The following is a 22,796-nucleotide window of genomic DNA, read 5'->3' on the forward strand; positions in this document are numbered from 1 at the left end:
TGTGTTCTCCCATGCTCCTTCGCAGGAAGGCAATGTTTGGCCTTTGTGACCTCGCTTATTCCGCCATATTGGCCTCTAAGACAAAATGAGAATCTTTCCCGATCTAACCAGAAAACCTTAGAGAATTTCCCCCTTCCCCTTTAAAAGACTTACCCCAACCTGCCATTTAGGCATTTCACCTCCACATAACTTATCCAAATATGCTAAGCGCGCTGAAACGCTGGACGAAGATGGGTAACGAAGACTCTAAGCTCAGTATGCCTTCGGGAGTAAAAGCAATGGGCCAGGCGCTACAGAGGAAGTTCGCCCGCGGCGTGCATTACAACAGTAAGTATAGTTATAGACACGAGATTCATGCAACGAATGAACGAATATGTAAGCTCAGTATGCCTTCGGGAGTAAAAGCAATGGGCCAGGCGCTACAGAGGAAGTTCGCCCGCGGCGTGCATTACAACAGTAAGTATAGTTATAGACACGAGATTCATGCAACGAATGAACGAATATGTTTATAGCAAATATATCTGTCATATTAATCTGATGGTTGATTTGATCTAAGTCGATATATGGTTATGTTATGGTATTCGATGTGGTAATCTTATTGTTCTGATTCAATCAGTGTTAATTCATGCTGTCATTTTACTTCAAATAATCACATCGTAAAATCAGTGTGACATTCATACTAGAAACAAAAAGCTTGATACATCTTTTAAATCATTGTTTTTAGTGAAAATTGTGATCAAAGGAGATAGAAACACAGGCAAGACTTGCATGTTCCACAGACTTCACGGCAAACCATTCAACGAGCAATATATACCTACAAACGAGATTCAGGTATGTGTTTTTTTAGCTATTTAGGGGGCATTTATGATATGATTTATAATATGGTATACGGAGATTTTCTTGATTATTAAATTTGGATAACTGTCATGTGATTTGATACATAACAGATTAGATGTTTTCTATCTCTTTTAAGTAGTCTCAGTTAGAATTGCATTTCCTGTTTATTAGATAGATCATTCCAGTTGGGTGGTTGTTATACTCTTCTATGATATCCTCACAATTTACTAAATGTCATTAATTGAGTTTTACTTTGTTGGAATAAAACACTATTATTTGCTGAATTATAGTGTTTTTGTTCAACAATTCTTATTATTTACAGGTTGGAAGCATTCAGTGGAGTTATAGAGGTATTTTATGAATTCTTTTTTCATCAGAAAATACACCTTATTTATTCCAATGCATTATTATCCCAACTATAGCACCTATTGCTTTTATTGTGGCAAAAACTTTATACAATGTGATTGGCTAATTGGTGGTCATGGCATTCCCATATTTCCTGTAAGGGCATTACGGAATCGTGTATCGCCCTACAGAAAATTTTCACAATCTGTTTTGTGAAATTTTTCTAATTTCAAACTATAAAATGAAGAAAGAAAATGAAATTGCCATATAATAAACAACTTACTAACCTCAATCCTTTAGTCATGCTTGGAAATAACAAGGAAATAACAAACTTCAGCTTTGGCGCATCAGCCTCACAAAGCCTTGATTGATATGCCAAGGCCTCGGTTTTATATTTCCTGGCAATGGCTGGCTCTCAGTGAGTAGTTAATCAAAGATGCTACCTGAAATCACATTCACATATTCTATTGACAGTAATATTATTCAATCAGATACTGTACTCATCAATTGACATAGCTGACTGCATGGGGCTCTTTTATGGGATACTGTATAATTTTTCTGTTGTTGACCCAACAGTTTATAGTATGAAAAAGCATAGGGCAGTCTGAAAGAATGTGAGACATTTGGCTCAAATTTGTTTTGTGTTGTGGAAGGTGTGTGTGCCGGGGAGGGGGAGGGGTACAACGGCAACATCCTCTGCTGGCCATGAAAATTCACCACTCTCTGACAAAGATCATGGAAGTGAAGTGACCATAACATGTATTTCTTGTTTCCTCTTAGCTACTGATGATGTCGTGAAGGTGGACATATGGGATATTGTTGATGTTGGTGAATATCTCGGTCTTCTACTTCTTACTCTATTACTATGTGTTGTATAGTCACTGTCATTGATAGTGACTGTCATAAGAAAAGCCAAAGCTGTACAATATTGTATTATTGATTGATTTCTAAATTGAAGGTAAAAGCAAGAAGGCAAGGGATTCACTAAAGTTTGAAAATGATGTAAGTAGGTCCTACTGTGCAGTAATGGTGAGAAGTAATGCAATCAAAGCTACATTTCAGAAAAAATATCACAAAATTTTAACAGTGTCTAAAGTCTTTGAATTTTGGACCTTGGAATTTTGTTGAATTCTGATTTTAGGCAAACAAAAGCTACAGTAGCCAAAATGTTTGGTGACCTTTGAACATCAAACATACTGTAAACTTGCTGGCTTTTTTAGCAGTGTGTGAGAAATGACAACTTGAATAATGAAAGAAACATTTGTTACTAAAGAGTAATAGCAAATGTTGTAGCAACTTCTAGATCAAAAGCTATGGTGGGTAATTTTGGACCTTGGAATTTTGTTGAATTCTGATTTTAGGCAAACGAAAGCTACAGTAGATCCAGAACTGTCCAGTTTACCTCAGTTAAGAGCAATAGGAACCACCCATAAACGTATCATTTCTCCTTTACACTTCGTATACTAGTCCCTTGAGGGTTTAAGTGTATTTACTTAATCTTTGTCAATCATTCCTTGTAACAGGAAGATGATGATGGCAATGCTGTGCTGGATGCAGGATTTGTTGACGTGTATAAAGGCACTCATGGAGTTTTGATGTTACTTGACATAACAAAACCTTGGTAAGAAGAAGAACAGCTATTACCTTGCGTAAATATTTATTATTGATGTAAAGTATTACTCAGAACTTTGGTAAGCTCTCTGTGTACTTAATCATTTTCTTCATTTTTTCATAATAGTCTTCAGTTTTTGTTTTAACACAAGCACAATTAGTATTTTTTTTTACAGTTTTTGGCACATTAGGTGAGGTTTGAAAAATTTTGCATGATGTTAATCTATCTTGAAAAGTGCCAAAATAAAAAGTAGGGCAAAAAAAATTCAAAGTTTGCTGTGAGGCCTGTAGATCAATACCGCTACTCAGATAATGGGATGTTAAATTAAAAAATAAATTTTCTTACTCTTTTTATTAGAAGATGGATGAACAAGTTTGAAATGATGCATGACTGTTTTGTTGAGTTTTAACAAGAAAGTAATTTTATTCCTTTGTCTGTAGGACGTTCACTTACGTGAGAAGAGAGCTGCCCAAAGTGCCTCCTCATATTCCTGTCTTAGTTCTAGTAAGTAAACCTTGCATCATAATCATTGCCAACACCACCGTCATCGCCATCATCATCATATTTATCATCACTATCACCAGAGTGTTCTTGGTAAATATTCATGCAAATTTCTGAGTTTGAAATTGTTATAAATATTTACGAATGACAAGCAATAGGCAATGCAATCTTTTGTGAATACTGCATTTTTTTTATTTATCAACTTTCACATTTAAGTTTATATCCAGGAAAAGATTTTAAGAAGTAACTTCAAAATATCCTGCCACAAATGCTTTACAAATATAACTTTACACGCTTATTTCATATGGATAAAAAAATAATTTATGTGCCTGATGTTGAATCTCATACAAGCTTTCATGATTTGTAATGTGTGTTCTTTTGCAGGCTAACAGAAGAGATATGGAGGAACACCGCCTTGTTGATTCAGAAGAGATAACATCCTTTATAAATAGTTTAGAAAGGTATGGAAGAACTACGTCTTTTATAGATTAATAGCTTAAAAAGGTGGGCAGATGATGTTTTTATAGATAGCTTAGAGAGGTGTGGAGATAACGTCTTTCTAGATAGCTTAGAGGGTGAGCAGATAAAATCTTTTATAGATAGCTTAGAAAAGTAATGAGATAACATCCTTTATGCTTAGAAAGGTACAACACAACAATTAAGTTGTTCTTTACATCAAACTTAAATACAAGTACTATATTTGATCCCTCATCACTTCTTCATAGCATCTTGTTCTTTTTTATTATATCAAATTAATATTTGTGTCCATAGCCTTCTAATGCTTGTTCTAGGCCTGACCGGTCACCTCCAATCCACTACGCCGAGTCCTCTATGAAGAATGGCTTTGGGCTTAAATACATCCACACTTTTTTGAGTTTCCCTTTCTTAATGCTGCAGGTGGGTATATAAGGCTAAATGTTTAAAAGAAGCAGTAAGTGCTTGACAGAATATTTAGCAATTTCCATTAATATGTGATAAACAATCATGTACTAGGAAAGTTTGAAGCCTTTGGTTTTTGGTGTCTATAAAAAGTTAAACGCTAGTAATCAATTGTGTTTCAATTGAGATTTCTTTTATTAGTAATTATTCAATTTTTTGTTGGATTTTTCCAAAGACAATGTTTTTTTCAGGATGATTTTCAAAAAATGTCAATTTTAACTCTATAGGAACCCCTGTGTAAATTTGATTTAATTTCAACAATCATCCAAAGATACAGTATGTCCTTACTATGTTAAAGCATGTACAAGATTTCTGGCCATGAACTTATACATAGTATTAATAGCAGTTTTTTTTTTCTTTTTTGGAACTTGCTGAGTCTTTGTGTCTTTCAGAGAGAAACTCTACTGCAGCAACTCCAGGTCAATGCCGTCGATATGGAGGTGAGCAAGGGTGCAGTTACAATTTGCAAGTTGGCAATCTTCAACCCCACAATTTCTGTATTGTTTGATTCTTTAGTCAACTCTTGAAGAGCTTCAAATTCACAAGGAGTCTGAGGAACAAGACTATGACAAGTAAGTCATGGGACCCTGTTGGGATGATTAAAACGACATGTCTGATTGTGCAAGGGAGGGGGGCGGAGGGTGAAGTGAGAAGATGGAAGAAGGATGAGGTGAGGTGAAATGGGTGGAGGTGGGGTGTGAGATGAAGTGATATGTTTTGAGGTGAGGTGTTTAGGCATAGTGATTTGTTGTAGGGTGAGATGGGCTGAGATGAGGCGATGTGAGGTGAGGTGCTGTGTGATGTGTTATGTTGAGGTAAGATGGAGTTAGTTGGGTGTGGTGGGGTGTGGTGTGGTTTGGTGAGGTGTGTTGGGGTGGGTTGGGATGGGGTGTGGTGGGGTGTGTTGGGGTGGGGTTTGGTGTGGTTTGGTGAGGTGTGTTGGGGTGGGTTGTGATGGGGTGTGGTGGGGTGTGTTGGGGTGGGGTGTGGTGTTGTATGTTAAGGTAAGGTTCAGTGAGGTGAGGTGTTGTGTGATGAGGTAAATGTGTTGTTGTGAGGTGGGATGGGGGTAAGGTATGTGAGGTGGTGTGGTGTGGTGTGATGAGGTCATGTAAGGTGAGTAAGATTAGAGGAATATCCAATGGAATCAGTCAGTTTAGCAGATACATAATATTTTTGTGGTGATGAGCATCAGAGAATAATTACTATTATCTAGATCCATCATTGATCAGTATAACTCGGCTAATGGGGACTGAAAAGTCAATGGGCTCTGCTCCATGGTTTTTTTTTTGGAAAACGACCTAAAAAATCAGGGTGCATATCACACATGAGTAAATACGGTAATCAGACTATCCCCGTTTCATCAGATTTTTAAGCTATCTTGATCGCCGTAAGCGAGAGCGTGAAGAAGCCAAGGCAAAGGAGGCTGCAGCAGCTGCGGCGTCTGAGGCGGAGCTTGCAGCAGGAGGCACAAAGACCCCCAATGCTGGTACCCCTAGCAGTGCTAGTAGCACGGCAAAGCCAGGTGGGTACCACTAGCAAGGCTAATAGCACGGTAAAGCCAGGTGTGTACCACTAGCAAGGCTAGTAGCATGGTAAAGCCAGGTGGGTACCACTAGCAGTGCTAGTAGCACGGTAAAGCCAGGTGGGTACCACTAGCAGTGCTAGTAGCACGGTAAAGCCAGGTGGGTACCACTAGCAGTGCTAGTAGCACGGTAAAGCCAGGTGGGTACCACTACCAGTGCTAGTAGCACGGTAAAGCCAGGTGGGTACCACTACCAGTGCTAGTAGCATGGTAAAGCCAGGTGGGTACCACTACCAGTGCTAGTAGCACGGTAAAGCCAGGTGGGTACCACTAGCAGTGCTAGTAGCACGGTAAAGCCAGGTGGGTACCACTACCAGTGCTAGTAGCATGGTAAAGCCAGGTGGGTACCACTAGCAGTGCTAGTAGCATGGTAAAGCCAGGTGGGTACCACTAGCAGTGCTAGTAGCATGGTAAAGCCAGGTGGGTACCACTGCCAGTGCTAGTAGCATGGTAAAGCCAGGTGGGTACCACTAGCAGTGCTAGTAGCACGGTAAAGCCAGGTGGGTACCACTAGCAGTGCTAGTAGTACGGTAAAGCCAGGTGGGTACCACTAGCAGTGCTATTAGCATGGTAAAGCCAGGTGGGTACCACTAGCAGTGCTAGTAGCACGGTAAAGCCAGGTGGGTACCCCTAGCAGTGCTAGTAGCACGGTAAAGCCAGGTGGGTACCACTAGCAGTGCTAGTAGCACGGTAAAGCCAGGTGGGTACCACTAGCAAGGCTAGTAGCACGGTAAAGCCAGGTGGGTACCACTAGCAGTGCTAGTAGCACGGTAAAGCCAGGTGGGTACCATTAGCAGTGCTAGTAGCATGGTAAAGCCAGGTGGGTACCACTAGCAAGGCTAGTAGCACGGTAAAGCCAGGTGGGTACCACTAGCAGTGCTAGTAGCACGGTAAAGCCAGGTGGGTACCATTAGCAGTGCTAATAGCACGGTAAAGCCAGGTGGGTACCCCTAGCAAGGCTAGTAGCACGGTAAAGCCAGGTGGGTACCACTAGCAGTGCTAGTAGCACGGTAAAGCCAGGTGGGTACCATTAGCAGTGCTAGTAGCATGGTAAAGCCAGGTGGGTACCACTAGCAAGGCTAGTAGCACGGTAAAGCCAGGTGGGTACCACTAGCAGTGCTAGTAGCACGGTAAAGCCAGGTGGGTACCACTAGCAAGGCTAGTAGCACGGTAAAGCCAGGTGGGTACCACTAGCAGTGCTAGTAGCATGGTAAAGCCAGGTGGGTACCCCTACCAGTGCTAGTAGTACGGTAAAGCCAGGTGGGTACCACTAGCAGTACTAGTAGCACGGTAAAGCCAGGTGGGTACCACTACCAGTGCTAGTAGCACGGTAAAGCCAGGTGGGTACCACTAGCAGTGCTAGTAGCACAGTAAAGCCAGGTGGGTACCACTAGCAGTGCTAGTAGCACGGTAAAGCCAGGTGGGTACCACTAGCAGTGCTAATAGCACGGTAAAGCCAGGTGGGTACCACTAGCAGTGCTAGTAGCACGGTAAAGCCAGGTGGGTACCACTAGCAGTGCTAGTAGTACGGTAAAGCCAGGTGGGTACCACTAGCAGTGCTAGTAGCATGGTAAAGCCAGGTGGGTACCGCTAGCAGTGCTAGTAGCATGGTAAAGCCAGGTGGGTACCACTACCAGTGCTAGTAGCACGGTAAAGCCAGGTGGGTACCACTAGCAGTGCTAGTAGCACGGTAAAGCCAGGTGGGTACCACTAGCAGTGCTAGTAGCATGGTAAAGCCAGGTGGGTACCACTAGCAGTGCTAGTAGCATGGTAAAGCCAGGTGGGTACCGCTAGCAGTGCTAGTAGTACGGTAGAGCCAGGTGGGTACCACTAGCAGTGCTAGTAGTACGGTAGAGCCAGGTGGGTACCACTAGCAGTGCTAGTAGCACGGTAAAGCCAGGTGGGTACCACTAGCAGTGCTAGTAGCATGGTAAAGCCAGGTGGGTACCACTAGCAGTGCTAGTAGCATGGTAAAGCCAGGTGGGTACCACTAGCAGTGCTAGTAGCATGGTAAAGCCAGGTGGGTACCACTAGCAGTGCTAGTAGCAGGGTAAAGCCAGGTGGGTACCACTAGCACGGTAAAGCCAGGTGGGTACCACTAGCAGTGCTAGTAGCACGGTAAAGCCAGGTGGGTACCACTAGCAGTGCTAGTAGTACGGTAAAGCCAGGTGGGTACCACTAGCAGTGCTAGTAGCATGGTAAAGCCAGGTGGGTACCACAAGCAGTGCTAATAGCATGGTAAAGCCAGGTGGGTACCACTAGCAGTGCTAGTAGCACGGTAAAGCCAGGTGGGTACCACTAGCAGTGCTAGTAGCAGGGTAAAGCCAGGTGGGTACCACTAGCAGTGCTAGTAGCATGGTAAAGCCAGGTGGGTACCACTAGCAGTGCTAGTAGCACGGTAAAGCCAGGTGGGTACCACTACCAGTGCTAGTAGCACGGTAAAGCCAGGTGGGTACCACTAGCAGTGCTAGTAGCACGGTAAAGCCAGGTGGGTACCACTAGCAGTGCTAGTAGTACGGTAAAGCCAGGTGGGTACCACTAGCAGTGCTAGTAGCACGGTAAAGCCAGGTGGGTACCGCTACCAGTGCTAGTAGCACGGTAAAGCCAGGTGGGTACCACTAGCAGTGCTAGTAGCACGGTAAAGCCAGGTGGGTACCACTAGCAGTGCTAGTAGTACGGTAAAGCCAGGTGGGTACCACTAGCAGTGCTAGTAGCATGGTAAAGCCAGGTGGGTACCACAAGCAGTGCTAATAGCACGGTAAAGCCAGGTGGGTACCACTAGCAGTGCTAGTAGCACGGTAAAGCCAGGTGGGTACCACTAGCAGTGCTAGTAGCAGGGTAAAGCCAGGTGGGTACCACTAGCAGTGCTAGTAGCATGGTAAAGCCAGGTGGGTACCACTAGCAGTGCTAGTAGCACGGTAAAGCCAGGTGGGTACCACTACCAGTGCTAGTAGCACGGTAAAGCCAGGTGGGTACCACTAGCAGTGCTAGTAGCACGGTAAAGCCAGGTGGGTACCACTAGCAGTGCTAGTAGTACGGTAAAGCCAGGTGGGTACCACTAGCAGTGCTAGTAGCACGGTAAAGCCAGGTGGGTACCGCTACCAGTGCTAGTAGCACGGTAAAGCCAGGTGGGTACCACTAGCACAGTAAAGCCAGGTGGGTACCACTACCAGTGCTAGTAGCACGGTAAAGCCAGGTGGGTACCACTAGCAGTGCTAGTAGCACGGTAAAGCCAGGTGGGTACCACTACCAGTGCTAGTAGCACGGTAAAGCCAGGTGGGTACCACTAGCAGTGCTAGTAGCACAGTAAAGCCAGGTGGGTACCACTAGCAGTGCTAGTAGCACGGTAAAGCCAGGTGGGTACCACTAGCAGTGCTAATAGCACGGTAAAGCCAGGTGGGTACCACTAGCAGTGCTAGTAGCACGGTAAAGCCAGGTGGGTACCACTAGCAGTGCTAGTAGTACGGTAAAGCCAGGTGGGTACCACTAGCAGTGCTAGTAGCATGGTAAAGCCAGGTGGGTACCGCTAGCAGTGCTAGTAGCATGGTAAAGCCAGGTGGGTACCACTACCAGTGCTAGTAGCACGGTAAAGCCAGGTGGGTACCACTAGCAGTGCTAGTAGTACGGTAAAGCCAGGTGGGTACCACTAGCAGTGCTAGTAGTACGGTAAAGCCAGGTGGGTACCACTAGCAGTGCTAGTAGCATGGTAAAGCCAGGTGGGTACCACTACCAGTGCTAGTAGCACGGTAAAGCCAGGTGGGTACCACTAGCAGTGCTAGTAGCACGGTAAAGCCAGGTGGGTACCACTAGCAGTGCTAGTAGTACGGTAAAGCCAGGTGGGTACCACTAACAGTGCTAGTAGTACGGTAAAGCCAGGTGGGTACCACTAACAGTGCTAGTAGTACGGTAAAGCCAGGTGGGTACCACTAGCAGTGCTAGTAGCACAGTAAAGCCAGGTGGGTACCACTAGCAGTGCTAGTAGCACGGTAAAGCCAGGTGGGTACCACTAGCAGTGCTAATAGCACGGTAAAGCCAGGTGGGTACCACTAGCAGTGCTAGTAGTACGGTAAAGCCAGGTGGGTACCACTAACAGTGCTAATAGCACGGTAAAGCCAGGTGGGTACCACTAGCAGTGCTAGTAGCATGGTAAAGCCAGGTGGGTACCACTAGCAGTGCTAGTAGTACGGTAAAGCCAGGTGGGTACCACTAGCAGTGCTAGTAGCATGGTAAAGCCAGGTGGGTACCACTAGCAGTGCTAGTAGCACGGTAAAGCCAGGTGGGGTTCAGGACATGCTGTACCTTGACTATTTTTCGTGTTTTATTGATTCATTAATATCGATAAGAACCACACACACACACACAAGGATATATAGGTATAGCTTTTCAATAAATGCTGCTTATTATTTGATTGTTTACCACTAAAATGGGTATTTTTGTGACAGCTACAATGACCAGCAGCTAAAAAAATTGTGGCAGGTGTTGCACTTGATACTCGGGTCATATATTTCCCCTTTTTGCAGTTGTGAAAAGTCAGTCGTTAAATTTGGCTTGCTTAGAAGATTGACTTGTCTTTTTCCGTCGAAATGTGTGTAAATCAAACACCAGGGTAAAGTAAGGGATTTTTGTTTCAATAAAATGCTCGGATCCTGTGAATAAAACCTCAAAATAATTGAATAAATATGCAAACTTTTAATCCCGTTTCCTTTAGATCATCATGCACACATAACCTGTTAATCCTCTTTCCTTCAGATCCTCCTGCCATATAACCTGTTAATCCTCTTTCCTTCAGATCCTTCTATGCACATTACCTGTTAATACTCTTCAGATCCTCCTATATAACCTCCTATAGGTTCAGTACTTGGTCCCCTTCTCTTTCTTCTGTACATTAATGATTTTAATAACTGCTCCAACTTATTTGACTTTCATTTATTTGCTGATGATGCCAATTTATTTTGTGCCGATTCTTCATTGACATCCTTAGAGACCAAAGTAAACACAGATCTGTATAATATAAATCGTTGGCTTTGTGCAAATAAATTGGCTTTGAACATCAGTAAAACTAATTTTGTCATTTTTCGACCAGCACAAAAGAGGCTGGCTAGTTCTATTTCTTTATCAATCAATAATAATACCATTAAACAAAAAAATAATATCAAATATCTTGGTGTAGTTATTGACTCCTTTCTTAACTGGAAGGAGCACATTAACCAGTTAAGTAAGAAAATCTCCAGAGGGGTCGGAATAATAGCAAAGCTGCGTTACTATGTATCACCAACAATTCTCACTCAGCTATATTATTCTCTAATTTATCCATTTCTTACTTATGGTGCTATTATTTGGGGCAACACATATGAATCAACAATCAAGCCTCTTTTTATTTTACAGAAGAAAGCTGTTAGAATCATAACTTTCTCATCTTACATTGAACATACTTCTCCTATCTTTAGAAAACTAAATATCTTGAAATCTCCTGATCTAATCTATTACTTAAACACAATATTTATGTACAAATTTAATTTGAATCTACTTCCAACTCCTTTTGATTCTTTTTTTACTACGGTTGCTTCAAGGCACAAATATAATACAAGACTGGCTTCTAAATCATCGTACTGCCTCCCTTTACCTCGAACTAATTATGGAAAGTTTAATATTCGTTTTAAAGGTGCCTCAATTTGGAATAACATCAAAGAACCTACCAAAACCATGCGTTTGCCTAGCTTCAAGGCTGCAATAAAGACCTCAATCCTTGAAAATTATTAGCTTCTATCTAGTTTTTTTGTTTTATTGCATTTTATTTTGCTGCTGCTTTCATGTATTTTGTATTCGTGCCTTGTACGTCCTTGCTATACGCTCCATTTAATTGAACTATTTTGTGCTGCCTAGCCAGATTAGCTTTTTAGTTACTTCTAGGCAGCCAATACCCAAAATCTGTAATTATTATTTATTTTCTTACTGTAATTTCTGTGTGTGGTATAAATAAAGTTATATTGCCTTGCCTATACACATTACCTGTTTTCACTTTCCTTCAGATCCTCTTACACACATTACCTGTTAATCCTGTTTCCTTCAGATCCTCCTACACACATAACCTGTTAATCCTCTTCTGATCCTCCTACATACACACATAACCTGTTAATCCTGTTTCCTTCAAATCCTCCTGCACACATAACCTGTTAATCCTTATTCCTTCAGATCCTCCTATACATATTACCATTTCATCCTCTTCAGATTCTCCTACACACATTACCTGTAAATCTTCTTTTCTTCAGATCCTCCTCCACACATAACCTGTTAATCCTGTTTCCTTTAAATCCTCCTACACACATTACCTCTTAGTCCTCTTTCCTTCAGATCCTCCTACCTACATTACCTGTTAATCCTGTTTCCTCCAGATCCTCCTACACACATAACCTGTTAATCCTGTTTCCTTCAAATCCTCCTGCACACATAACCTGTTAATCCTCTTTCCTTCAGATCCTCCTATACATATTACCATTTCATACTCTTCAGATTCTCCTACACACATTACCTGTAAATCTTCTTTTCTTCAGATCCTCCTACACACATAACCTGTTAATCCTGTTTCCTTTAAATCCTCCTACACACATTACCTCTTAGTCCTCTTTCCTTCAGATTCTCCTACACACGTTACCTGTTAATCCTGTTTCCTCCAAATCCTCCTGCACACATTACCTGTTAATCCTCTTTCCTCCAGATTCTCCTACACACATTACCTGTTAATCCTCTTTCCTCCAGATCCTCCTACACACATTACCTGTTAATCCTGTTTCCTCCAGATCCTCCTAAAAACATTACCTGTCAATCCTCTTCTGATCCTCCTACATACACACATAACTTGTTAATCCTGTTTTCTTCAGATTCTCCTCAGGCTGCTGGTGCGGCGCCTCCTGCTTCACAAGGGGGTGGGGGTGGGGGTCTCATGAAGCGGTGGTTCTCCACATCGAAACCAAACGTTGCTGCCACGACTGAAGAAGGTACAGCTCTGATTGCATCTGTATTTTGTTTATACAAAGTGTCTACATGGCTGACAGCCGGCCAAAGTATTCAAACACTTGCCACAGCTGGCAGTCTATAACTTATGTTATTTTAGTTAACCATACCTTAATAAAACTATTATATTTTGATAAAGGATTACTTTGCGAATGACAAGAATCTTTTGCATCTGAAAATTGATTAATTCGCACACAAGCAATCATAAATAAATGACAATGCAAAATACTACTTTCCCAGAAAAAGAAAGTGTTGTAGATAGAGCTAGAAATACATTAAACAAAGTTTGTAGACTGATAGCCATTTGGTGTTTCAATACCTTGTCATGCTAACTCGAAAAAACTTACCCTCAGAACCGTGCTTATGGGCTGCTTATAGATGTTCAAAATAAAAGCAATACAACTAAATACATTCCTTACGATAAAAGCCGCTGTTAAATATCTAACGAACATTGGACCCTTTATAGCGGTAATAGTTAAAGTGAATGATACATTTCGGGCTTAATGGTCGGTTTATTGAGATATAAAATACATTGGTTGAATGACCATTGTTTTGTGACTTTGGCAAGTAACCGCTTAATAGAGGTGGTCACTTTATTGAAGTATAGTATAGTGTTTGAAAGACCAATATTTTTTACTTTGAAAAGTGGCCTTTAAGCAATGGTGGTCACTTAACTGAGGGGCGTAACAAAGTGTTTGAATGACCAATTCTTTGGGAAGCGGAAGCGTGCCACTATAGATGTGAAACTAATAATATGACTCCTTTAACCTTTTTAGTGATCCCACGGCAGCCTTCATCATCGTCCGCGAACATCGAGGAGTTTGTTCCTGGTGACAACTTAGACTCTGGCTTCCTAGACGATAGGTCAGCTAAACAAGATAAAACCAATAAGACAAGGAAAGCAACAGTGGAGAAAGTTGACGTAGCGGAAACTCCAAGCGAATCTAGCGACGATAGTGACAGGTATTAAAGAGCCTCTGCCACGCCACATCTTGTCATCGTAGGATACTATCTATCCTATCTATCCTAGCTATCCTATCTATCCTATCTATCCTAGTGATCCTAGCTATCCTATCTATCCTATCTATCCTAGCTATCCTATCTATCCTATCTATCCTATCTATCCTAGCTATCCTAGCTATCCTATCTATCCTAGCTATCCTAGCTATCCTATCTATCCTAGCTATCCTATCTATCCTAGCTATCCTATCTATCCTAGCTATCCTAGCTATCTTATCTATCCTAGCTATCCTATCTATCCTAGCTATCCTAGCTAAAGAGTGGAGCCGTTTTATTGTAAGGTGGATTGGACTTCATATCGATTCAAGTGGATTAGTTCGCTAGTGAAATGAATATCTCTAGCAGTAGCGGATCGAGGGGGAGGATTAAAGGGGGTTAAACCCCCTTTGGTCCTATCTATCCTAGCTATCCTAGCTATCCTAGCTATCCTAGCTATCCTATCTATCCTAGCTACCCTAGCTATCCTAGCTATCCTATCTATCCTAGCTATCCTATCTATCCTAGCTATCCTATCTATCCTAGCTAACTTATCTATCCTAGCTATCCTATCTATCTTAGCTATCCTATCTATCCTAGCTATCCTAGCTAAAGAGTGGAGCCGTTTTATTGTAAGGTGGATTGGACTTCATATCGATTCAAGTGGATTAGTTCGCTAGTGAAATGAATATCTCTAGCAGTAGCGGATCAAGGGGGAGGATTATAGGGGGTTAAACCCCCTTTGGTCCTATCTATCCTAGCTATCCTAGCTATCCTATCTATCCTAGCTATCCTATCTATCCTAGCTATCCTAGCTATCCTAGCTATCCTAGCTATCCTAGCTATCCTATCTATCCTAGCTATCCTATCTATCCTAGCTATCCTATCTATCCTAGCTATCCTATCTATCCTAGCTATCCTAGCTATCCTAGCTAAAGAGTGGAGCCGTTTTATTGTAAGGTGGATTGGACTTCATATCGATTCAAGTGGATTAGTTCGCTAGTGAAATGAATATCTCTAGCAGTAGCGGATCGAGGGGGAGGATTAAAGGGGGTTAAACCCCCTTTGGTCCTATCTATCCTAGCTATCCTATCTATCCTAGCTATCCTAGCTATCCTAGCTATCCTAGCTATCCTATCTATCCTATCTATCCTAGCTATCCTATCTATCCTAGCTATCCTATCTATCCTATCTATCCTATCTATCCTATCTATCCTATGTATCCCTGCTATCCTAGCTATCCTATCTATCCTAGCTATCCTAGAAATCCTAGCTATCCTATCTATCCTAGCTATCCTATCTATCCTAGCTATCCTATCTATCCTATCTATCCTATCTATCCTAGCTATCCTAGCTATCCTATCTATCCTAGCTATCCTAGCTATCCTAGCTATTCCATCTATCCTAGCTATTCCATCTATCCTATCTATCCTAGCTATCCTATCTATCCTAGCTATCCTAGCTATCCTATCTATCCTATCTATCCTAGCTATCCTATCTATCCTAGCTATCCTATCTATCCTAGCTATCCTAGCTATCCTATCTATCCTAGCTATCCTATCTATCCTAGCTATCCTATCTATCCTAGCTATCCTAGCTATCTTATCTATCCTAGCTATCCTATCTATCCTAGCTATCCTAGCTAAAGAGTGGAGCCGTTTTATTGTAAGGTGGATTGGACTTCATATCGATTCAAGTGGATTAGTTCGCTAGTGAAATGAATATCTCTAGCAGTAGCGGATCGAGGGGGAGGATTAAAGGGGGTTAAACCCCCTTTGGTCCTATCTATCCTAGCTATCCTAGCTATCCTAGCTATCCTAGCTATCCTATCTATCCTAGCTACCCTAGCTATCCTAGCTATCCTATCTATCCTAGCTATCCTATCTATCCTAGCTATCCTATCTATCCTAGCTAACTTATCTATCCTAGCTATCCTATCTATCTTAGCTATCCTATCTATCCTAGCTATCCTAGCTAAAGAGTGGAGCCGTTTTATTGTAAGGTGGATTGGACTTCATATCGATTCAAGTGGATTAGTTCGCTAGTGAAATGAATATCTCTAGCAGTAGCGGATCGAGGGGGAGGATTATAGGGGGTTAAACCCCCTTTGGTCCTATCTATCCTAGCTATCCTAGCTATCCTATCTATCCTAGCTATCCTATCTATCCTAGCTATCCTAGCTATCCTAGCTATCCTAGCTATCCTAGCTATCCTAGCTATCCTATCTATCCTAGCTATCCTATCTATCCTAGCTATCCTATCTATCCTAGCTATCCTAGCTATCCTAGCTAAAGAGTGGAGCCGTTTTATTGTAAGGTGGATTGGACTTCATATCGATTCAAGTGGATTAGTTCGCTAGTGAAATGAATATCTCTAGCAGTAGCGGATCGAGGGGGAGGATTAAAGGGGGTTAAACCCCCTTTGGTCCTATCTATCCTAGCTATCCTATCTATCCTAGCTATCCTAGCTATCCTAGCTATCCTAGCTATCCTAGCTATCCTAGCTATCCTAGCTATCCTATCTATCCTATCTATCCTAGCTATCCTATCTATCCTATCTATCCTAGCTATCCTATCTATCCTAGCTATCCTATCTATCCTATCTATCCTATCTATCCTATCTATCCTATGTATCCCTGCTATCCTAGCTATCCTATCTATCCTAGCTATCCTAGAAATCCTAGCTATCCTATCTATCCTAGCTATCCTATCTATCCTAGCTATCCTATCTATCCTATCTATCCTATCTATCCTAGCTATCCTAGCTATCCTATCTATCCTAGCTATCCTAGCTATCCTAGCTATTCCATCTATCCTAGCTATTCCATCTATCCTATCTATCCTAGCTATCCTATCTATCCTAGCTATCCTAGCTATCCTATCTATCCTATCTATCCTAGCTATCCTATCTATCCTAGCTATCCTATCTATCCTAGCTATCCTAGCTATCCTATCTATCCTAGCTATCCTATCTATCCTATCTATCCTATCTATCCTAGCTATCCTATCTATCCTAGCTATCCTATCTATCCTAGCTATCCTAGCTATCCTAGCTATCCTAGCTATCCTATCCATCCTATCTATCCTATCTATCCTATCTATCCTAGCTATCCTATCTATCCTAGCTATCCTAGCTATCCTATCTATCCTATCTATCCTAGCTATCCTAGCTATCCTATCTATCCTAGCTATCCTATCTATCCTAGCTATCCTATCTATCCTAGCTATCCTATCTATCCTAGCTATCCTATCTATCCTATCTATCCTAGCTATCCTATCTATCCTAGCTATCCTAGCTAAAGAGTGGAGCCGTTTTATTGTAAGGTGGATTGGACTTCATATCGATTCAAGTGGATTAGTTCGCTAGTGAAATGAATATCTCTAGCAGTAGCGGATCGAGGGGGAGGATTAAAGGGGGTTAAACCCCCCTTTGGTCTATCTGCCAAAGGAAATTGATATGTAAAAAAGATGCCATAAAGCGTTCCTCTAAGCTTCACACTAACTTAAACTAAGAAAATAGAGAAGTTAGAGTACCACAATAAAATGAAAATAGAATTCCTTCTTTGGAAACACCCTGATTGGTGCTAATTTTAACGATAAAACCTTCTTACGTATTTGTGTCTGTGTGCGTCAGAAGGCCAAATGGCAAATAATTACCCCCCCCCCCCCCCCCCCTTGTCACTGAATCAACCCCCCTCCAGCTAAACTAGATCCGTCCCTGAAATAGACTCGTCACAACTCGTCACACAAGCCGGCCCGTGACTTGCTAAGAATAGCGTATCATGATTACTGTATTTTTCTTTTATTTCCAGTGATTCGAACCCAAGAAATCCGATGGTCGCGGGTTTTGCTGAAGACCTATCATCAGATGAAGACAGACCTGCTGTGCCACCCATCCCAAATGGGAATATTAAAAACGATACAAGCGATAGAATAATGCCAAACAGATCAAATCCGGTCAAACCAGTTGTAGCGGACGTGGTTCTGACTTCGAGTGAAGAGGAGGAAGAGGAACCAGCTCCAGCTGTGACCCCTATACCTAAGGTGGGCTTGCATTTCGTATGCCGTTATATACCGGAAACCTTATGGTAAAAATGATAGTTAGAGCTACAAAGTATTAGAAGTGTACATAATAAGGACTGAAAATCGCTTCATCGTGAGCACACTTTTAAGTAAGTTTGATTAACTTTAAGGAACTAGTTGCTTGATTATGTTCTTCTTTTTCTTAGTCTTGTCTTCTACTTTTCTCCTTTTTTTTCTTCCTCTAAAAACACCCTCTTCTCTGTTGCATCCTTCTTTTATCAACTCTCTTTTATACCTCCTTATAATCACCGTTTTCCGCCTCCTATTCCTAATCCTCCACTTCCTACTGTTTCCTTCTGCTTATCGTCCCCCACCCCACCTGTCAACACTATTCCAACTGTTCCCATTTTTTGTAGCGATCCACCCCACCCTCACATAACAAACCTGCGGCGCTAAGACTTGACACAAAAGGAGCGCAGGCAGCATCTGCAAAGCGCGCCACAGACGAGGATGACCTTGGCATGGATGACTGGCTCAATTCGCCTGAGCTGGAACCACAGGTAACCCAATCATTTGTTTGTTGATCCCCTTTAAAGCGGCAATCGCACCAATTTACTTCCTGTGGGCTGACGGAAACCTCAACCGACAAGAGACAAAACAATCTATTAGAATCCGCGATATTTAGCAGGACATCCGGTCGAAATAACAGTCACATTATCAAAGAAACTTCCAAAAAACACACTTTTTTAACAATTTTTAAATATTTTTCGTGATTTTGTTACGTAAAGTAAGCTGGTGACATTGCCCTTCTCAATATTTAAAGACAAATAATTAAACGTTATTGCCACTTTAGTAAGCCCTTCTCAATATTTAAAGACAAATAATTAAATGTTATTGCCACTTTAGTAAGCCCTTCTCAATATTTAAAGACAAATAATTAAACGTTATCTCAAAGATACATCTTATGGTTTATTTACTGAATTCAGTCGAAAGTATCACAAAAGACCCCCAAATCATCACAATTGGTATTTTCATAAGATAGCAGAATGGCGGCCGACAAAGGTTCTTCAAGTCACACAGTGAAAGGAAAAACAAACCTTGTTCTGGTCTTTGTTTGTGTTCAGGGCTCACACTTCGGTAAATTCCAATACTAATTTAGATGTTCGTTGATGCGTTTCATAGAAAAATGTTTATTTTTTATTTTCAGATTCCATTTGCGTCAGAACCACAGTATACCGTAAGGTCTGTAAAATCAACAGTGTATCGCACGTGACAATACTTCACCCCCCCTACTCCCCCCCTCCCCCCACCCACCCACCCACACACACACATCACGAATCAAATGATCTTCTTTCTTATCTATCTTGTCTTCATAGGAAAGTGGACCTGGATAGCCCGGAGCCCCAGCATCAACCGTCATCAATCTCGGTAGACGAGTGGGCCATGTTCATGAGTGAGCAACTCAGCACTTCAGGCAAAAAACGTAAGTCTTAACGTAGGTCGTCACTCACCTTAGAGCCTCACACCACCGAGTGAGCAACTCAGCACTTCAGGCAAAAAACGTAAGTCTAAACGTAGGTCGTCACTCACCTTAGAGCCTCACACCACCGAGTGAGCAACTTAGCACTTCAGGCAAAAAACAGGCATAAAAGTCTAAACATAAGTCGTCACTTAGATTCTAGCACTGCCGAAAACTTGAAAGAGCAACGGGTGAATGCTGATGGCTTGGCCCCTTATTTAAAGCCTTTGACTGGCAATCCTTTGACAGCCAGGGTCGCCACAACATCAAACGGAGTGTCAAGTAAGGCGAATAGAGCGGGAAAACAGGAGACAAGATATGTAAACACAAAATTGACACAACAGGCTTTTCAGTTGCAAATCTAGCTTGTACATGACGTTTGCCGTTGGCAACGCTAGAGGTTGAAACGTCATTATTCTTTGGATGACCGAAAAAGCAAAAAATATCTATCAGGGATTCTTCATGCTAGCTTGCCTCCTTCCTCAAACGGCGAATTGTTAAGTAAACCGCGGCTTACAGAAATCTCATGATACTACCCCTAATGGCGAATTGTTGAGTAAACCGTGGCCCACGGGAAACGCATGACTCTGCCCCCTTAAAGCCGCATTGTCACCAGTTTACTTCCGGTCGATTACGTAAAAATATTTAATGATTTTAAACGGAAAACGCAAAAATATTTCAAAATATTGAAAACAGTGTGTCTATTGGAAGTTTCTTTGAGGATGTGATCGATAATTTAGAGCGGATGGCCTGTTAAATATCTCGGATTCTAATAGATTCTTTTGTTTTTTTTAACGGTTGAGGTTTCCGTCGGACCTCCGGAAGTAAACTGGTAGAAATGCGGCTTTAATAGCCCTATTTCTAGTTCCACTATGACCGCTGGACTTACAGACTAAGGACGCATAAATACAGTGTAAGCCTCGACTTCATGCGCATACCAGCGAGAATCCTCTGGAACTTGGAATAAAACAATGCAAAAACCTGTGAATACTTCATGATTTCGCTGGTATTTGCAATCGATTCAATTGAAACCGAGGCTTGCACTGTATTTATGCGCCCTCTGTGCCTATGACCAGCAGGCACAGTGGAACTCGAAACTGGACTATTGATAGCTTCCATCTCCTCTAATAGTGAATTGTTGAGTACACCATGGATCACGGAAAAAAAAACTCATGACATTTCCCCTTAAACTGATAGCTTTCGTCTCTCCTCTAATGGCCGATTGTTGAGTAAACGGTGGCACACGGAAGTCTCATGACACCACCCTTTTAATTGATAGCTTCCGTCTTTCCTGTAATTCCGGATTGTTGAGTAAACCGTTGCACATGGAAAACTCGTAGCGTAGACCCTCTGATCACGCTTAAAAATTCAAAGAAGAACCGAAATAAAGGTTATAATAAGCAACGTTTCATTGAACTGATCGATGTATCGTATCTTTTCGTCAGATTCTACGAAAGAGCCCAAAGACGACGGCAGCGACTCAGGTCAGTATTTATGGCTTACTATCTACGGCTCGTTTGTTTGATCACTGAGATAATAAACGTTCTACGGACACAGCTTACGGTTCCTAAAAGGGATATGTTAAAATAAGAATTCAAAAAATGTATTAATAATGTTGACAGGAATCAATAACTCATTGAAAGTGGCTTTCTATTTTTTTCAGAAAAAGAAGCCAAAGTTAAAAGACACAAGGAACATAAGGTATGTGCTGATTACCATATTATTGGTTGCTATGGTGAATGATGCTATTATGAGTGTTGTCACCCTTACTAGGAACATGTAATTGTTTAAAAGATTTCTATGGTGATAGTTTCCATGGTAACGTTTTTTTATGGTGATGGTTTCCTTAGCGATGATTTCTATGGTTTCCTATTGATGGTTTTATGGCAATAGTTTCCTTAGCAATAATTTCTATGTTGTCTATGGTGCTGGTTTCCTTAGCGATGGTTTCCTTAAGGATGGTTTCTTTGAGGATGATTTCCTAATTGATGATTTCTATGGTGATGGTTTTCTTAGCGATAGTTTCTATGGTGATGGTTTCCTTTGTGATGGTTTTTATGTCGATGCTTTCCTTAGCGATGATTTTTATGATGATGGTTTTGCTTTGTCTTGGTTTCTATGGTGATGATTTCCCTAGCGATGATTTCTATGGGGGACAGCTTCTATGGTGACCGTCTTAGGTTGATGCTTTCTATGGTGATGATTACATTTTCCATTAATAGAGCGGAGAGAAACCAAAGAGCAAAAGCAAACACAAAAAGTCCAAAGATAAGGAGGAACACAAGGAGAAACGCCGGTCCAGACATAAAGACAACGACTCGGCTAAGGAGCACCGCAAGAGCCGAGACGAAGAAGGAGACAAGAAAAAGAAATCGAGCAAGCATAAGCACAGTAAACGGCGCGGCACTGAGTCGGGCCCTAGTGAAGGGGTCACATATGAAGAGCTTTAAAATCACCGTGAAATCGTTACATACAATATAAACAATTCTTTGAGAACGTGAATTGGAACTAGGAGAATAGGTTCCATATAAGAACTATGAAAATGAAAAAGTATTTCTATGTAGGGAAGGTTTGGAACAGGTGAAATGGAATCAGGAAATAGATTTATTATTAAAGAGCATGAAACTATGTCGAAACAAGAATTTGAGAAGGGAAATGGGTTTCTGATTTGGTTTGATGAAACGATAACACTGTAAAAAAGAGGTAAAAGTGAACTTGAATCAAGTGAGGAAAGATAGCTTGAATCAGGAAGTAGGTTTTGTGTTAGTAACTAGGAAACCATTACTCCATGCAGGGGAGTATTTAAGCCCGGAGGCGGGTAGCTTGGAAGAGATTTTAACCCACAATTGTAAACTGCCTTCGACAGAAACTTGAGTCAGTGGGAGCCAAATCTCCCCTATTTTCATTTGGTCAAAACCACCTCTCAGCAAAACGCCGATCCACCCCTGTTATCTGATTTTAACCCACAGCTGAAGTTGATGAAATTAGAATAAAAACATAAAAAAATTACCTGAATGTGCATTTGAATCAGATAAAGGCTTCAATAAAAAGATTTGGTCGTTTGGAGCTCCGCTTTAAGGCAATGCCTAAATCTATATATTATGCATTTGATCGATTGTAAACTGCCTTCGACAGGAACTTGAGTCAGTGGGAGCCAAATCTCCCCTATTTTTATTTGGTCAAAACCACCTCTCAGCAAAACGCCGATCCACCCCTGTTATCTGATTTTAACCCACAGCTGAAGTTGATGAAACTAGAATAACAACACAAAAAATTGCCTGAATGTGCATTTGAATCAGATAAAGGCTTCATCAAAAATGGCCGTACATAAAAAACCTAGTTAACTCATTCTCTCTTGCATCGCTCTTAACCTGCCTTGAGAGGGATATTGAGACGAGGCGGATGAAGAGCCTATATAATAAACAATAT

General features: G+C 41.6%; 1 protein-coding gene across 2 annotated transcripts; it reads left to right on the top strand.

The window, feature by feature from the left end:
- The first annotated feature begins 43 nt into the window (after nucleotides 1–43).
- LOC5508405 (rab-like protein 6) lies at nucleotides 44–22,376 on the top strand. Of its 2 annotated transcripts, none has more exons than XM_048731086.1 (21): nucleotides 44–327; nucleotides 725–831; nucleotides 1,160–1,187; nucleotides 1,963–2,010; nucleotides 2,141–2,184; nucleotides 2,706–2,803; nucleotides 3,235–3,298; nucleotides 3,680–3,756; nucleotides 4,087–4,192; nucleotides 4,627–4,674; nucleotides 4,751–4,806; nucleotides 5,602–5,759; nucleotides 12,698–12,814; nucleotides 13,607–13,793; nucleotides 17,638–17,869; nucleotides 18,265–18,408; nucleotides 19,056–19,090; nucleotides 19,225–19,331; nucleotides 20,813–20,851; nucleotides 21,031–21,068; nucleotides 21,590–22,376. In XM_048731086.1, exons 1-21 carry the CDS (start codon nucleotides 201–203, stop codon nucleotides 21,815–21,817), a joined length of 2,088 nt encoding a protein of 695 aa, XP_048587043.1. In that variant the 5' UTR covers nucleotides 44–200; the 3' UTR covers nucleotides 21,818–22,376. The 2 variants fall into 2 exon arrangements, with proteins under 2 accessions (XP_048587043.1, XP_048587044.1); XM_048731087.1 differs by lacking the exon at nucleotides 44–327 and adding an exon at nucleotides 373–456.
- The last annotated feature ends 420 nt before the right edge of the window (nucleotides 22,377–22,796 follow it).

Source organism: Nematostella vectensis, chromosome 8 (genome assembly GCF_932526225.1).
Source record: "Nematostella vectensis chromosome 8, jaNemVect1.1, whole genome shotgun sequence".
NCBI lineage: Eukaryota > Metazoa > Cnidaria > Anthozoa > Actiniaria > Edwardsiidae > Nematostella > Nematostella vectensis.

Bases quoted from the DNA above. Each gene is read 5' to 3' on its own strand.
- LOC5508405 (XM_048731086.1), top strand. From the start codon at position 201: ATGCTAAGCGCGCTGAAACGCTGGACGAAGATGGGTAACGAAGACTCT. The intron at 2,804-3,234 runs GTAAGAAGAAGA...CTTTGTCTGTAG, and splicing joins CTTGACATAACAAAACCTTG to GACGTTCACTTACGTGAGAA. The intron at 4,193-4,626 runs GTGGGTATATAA...TGTGTCTTTCAG, and splicing joins TCCCTTTCTTAATGCTGCAG to AGAGAAACTCTACTGCAGCA.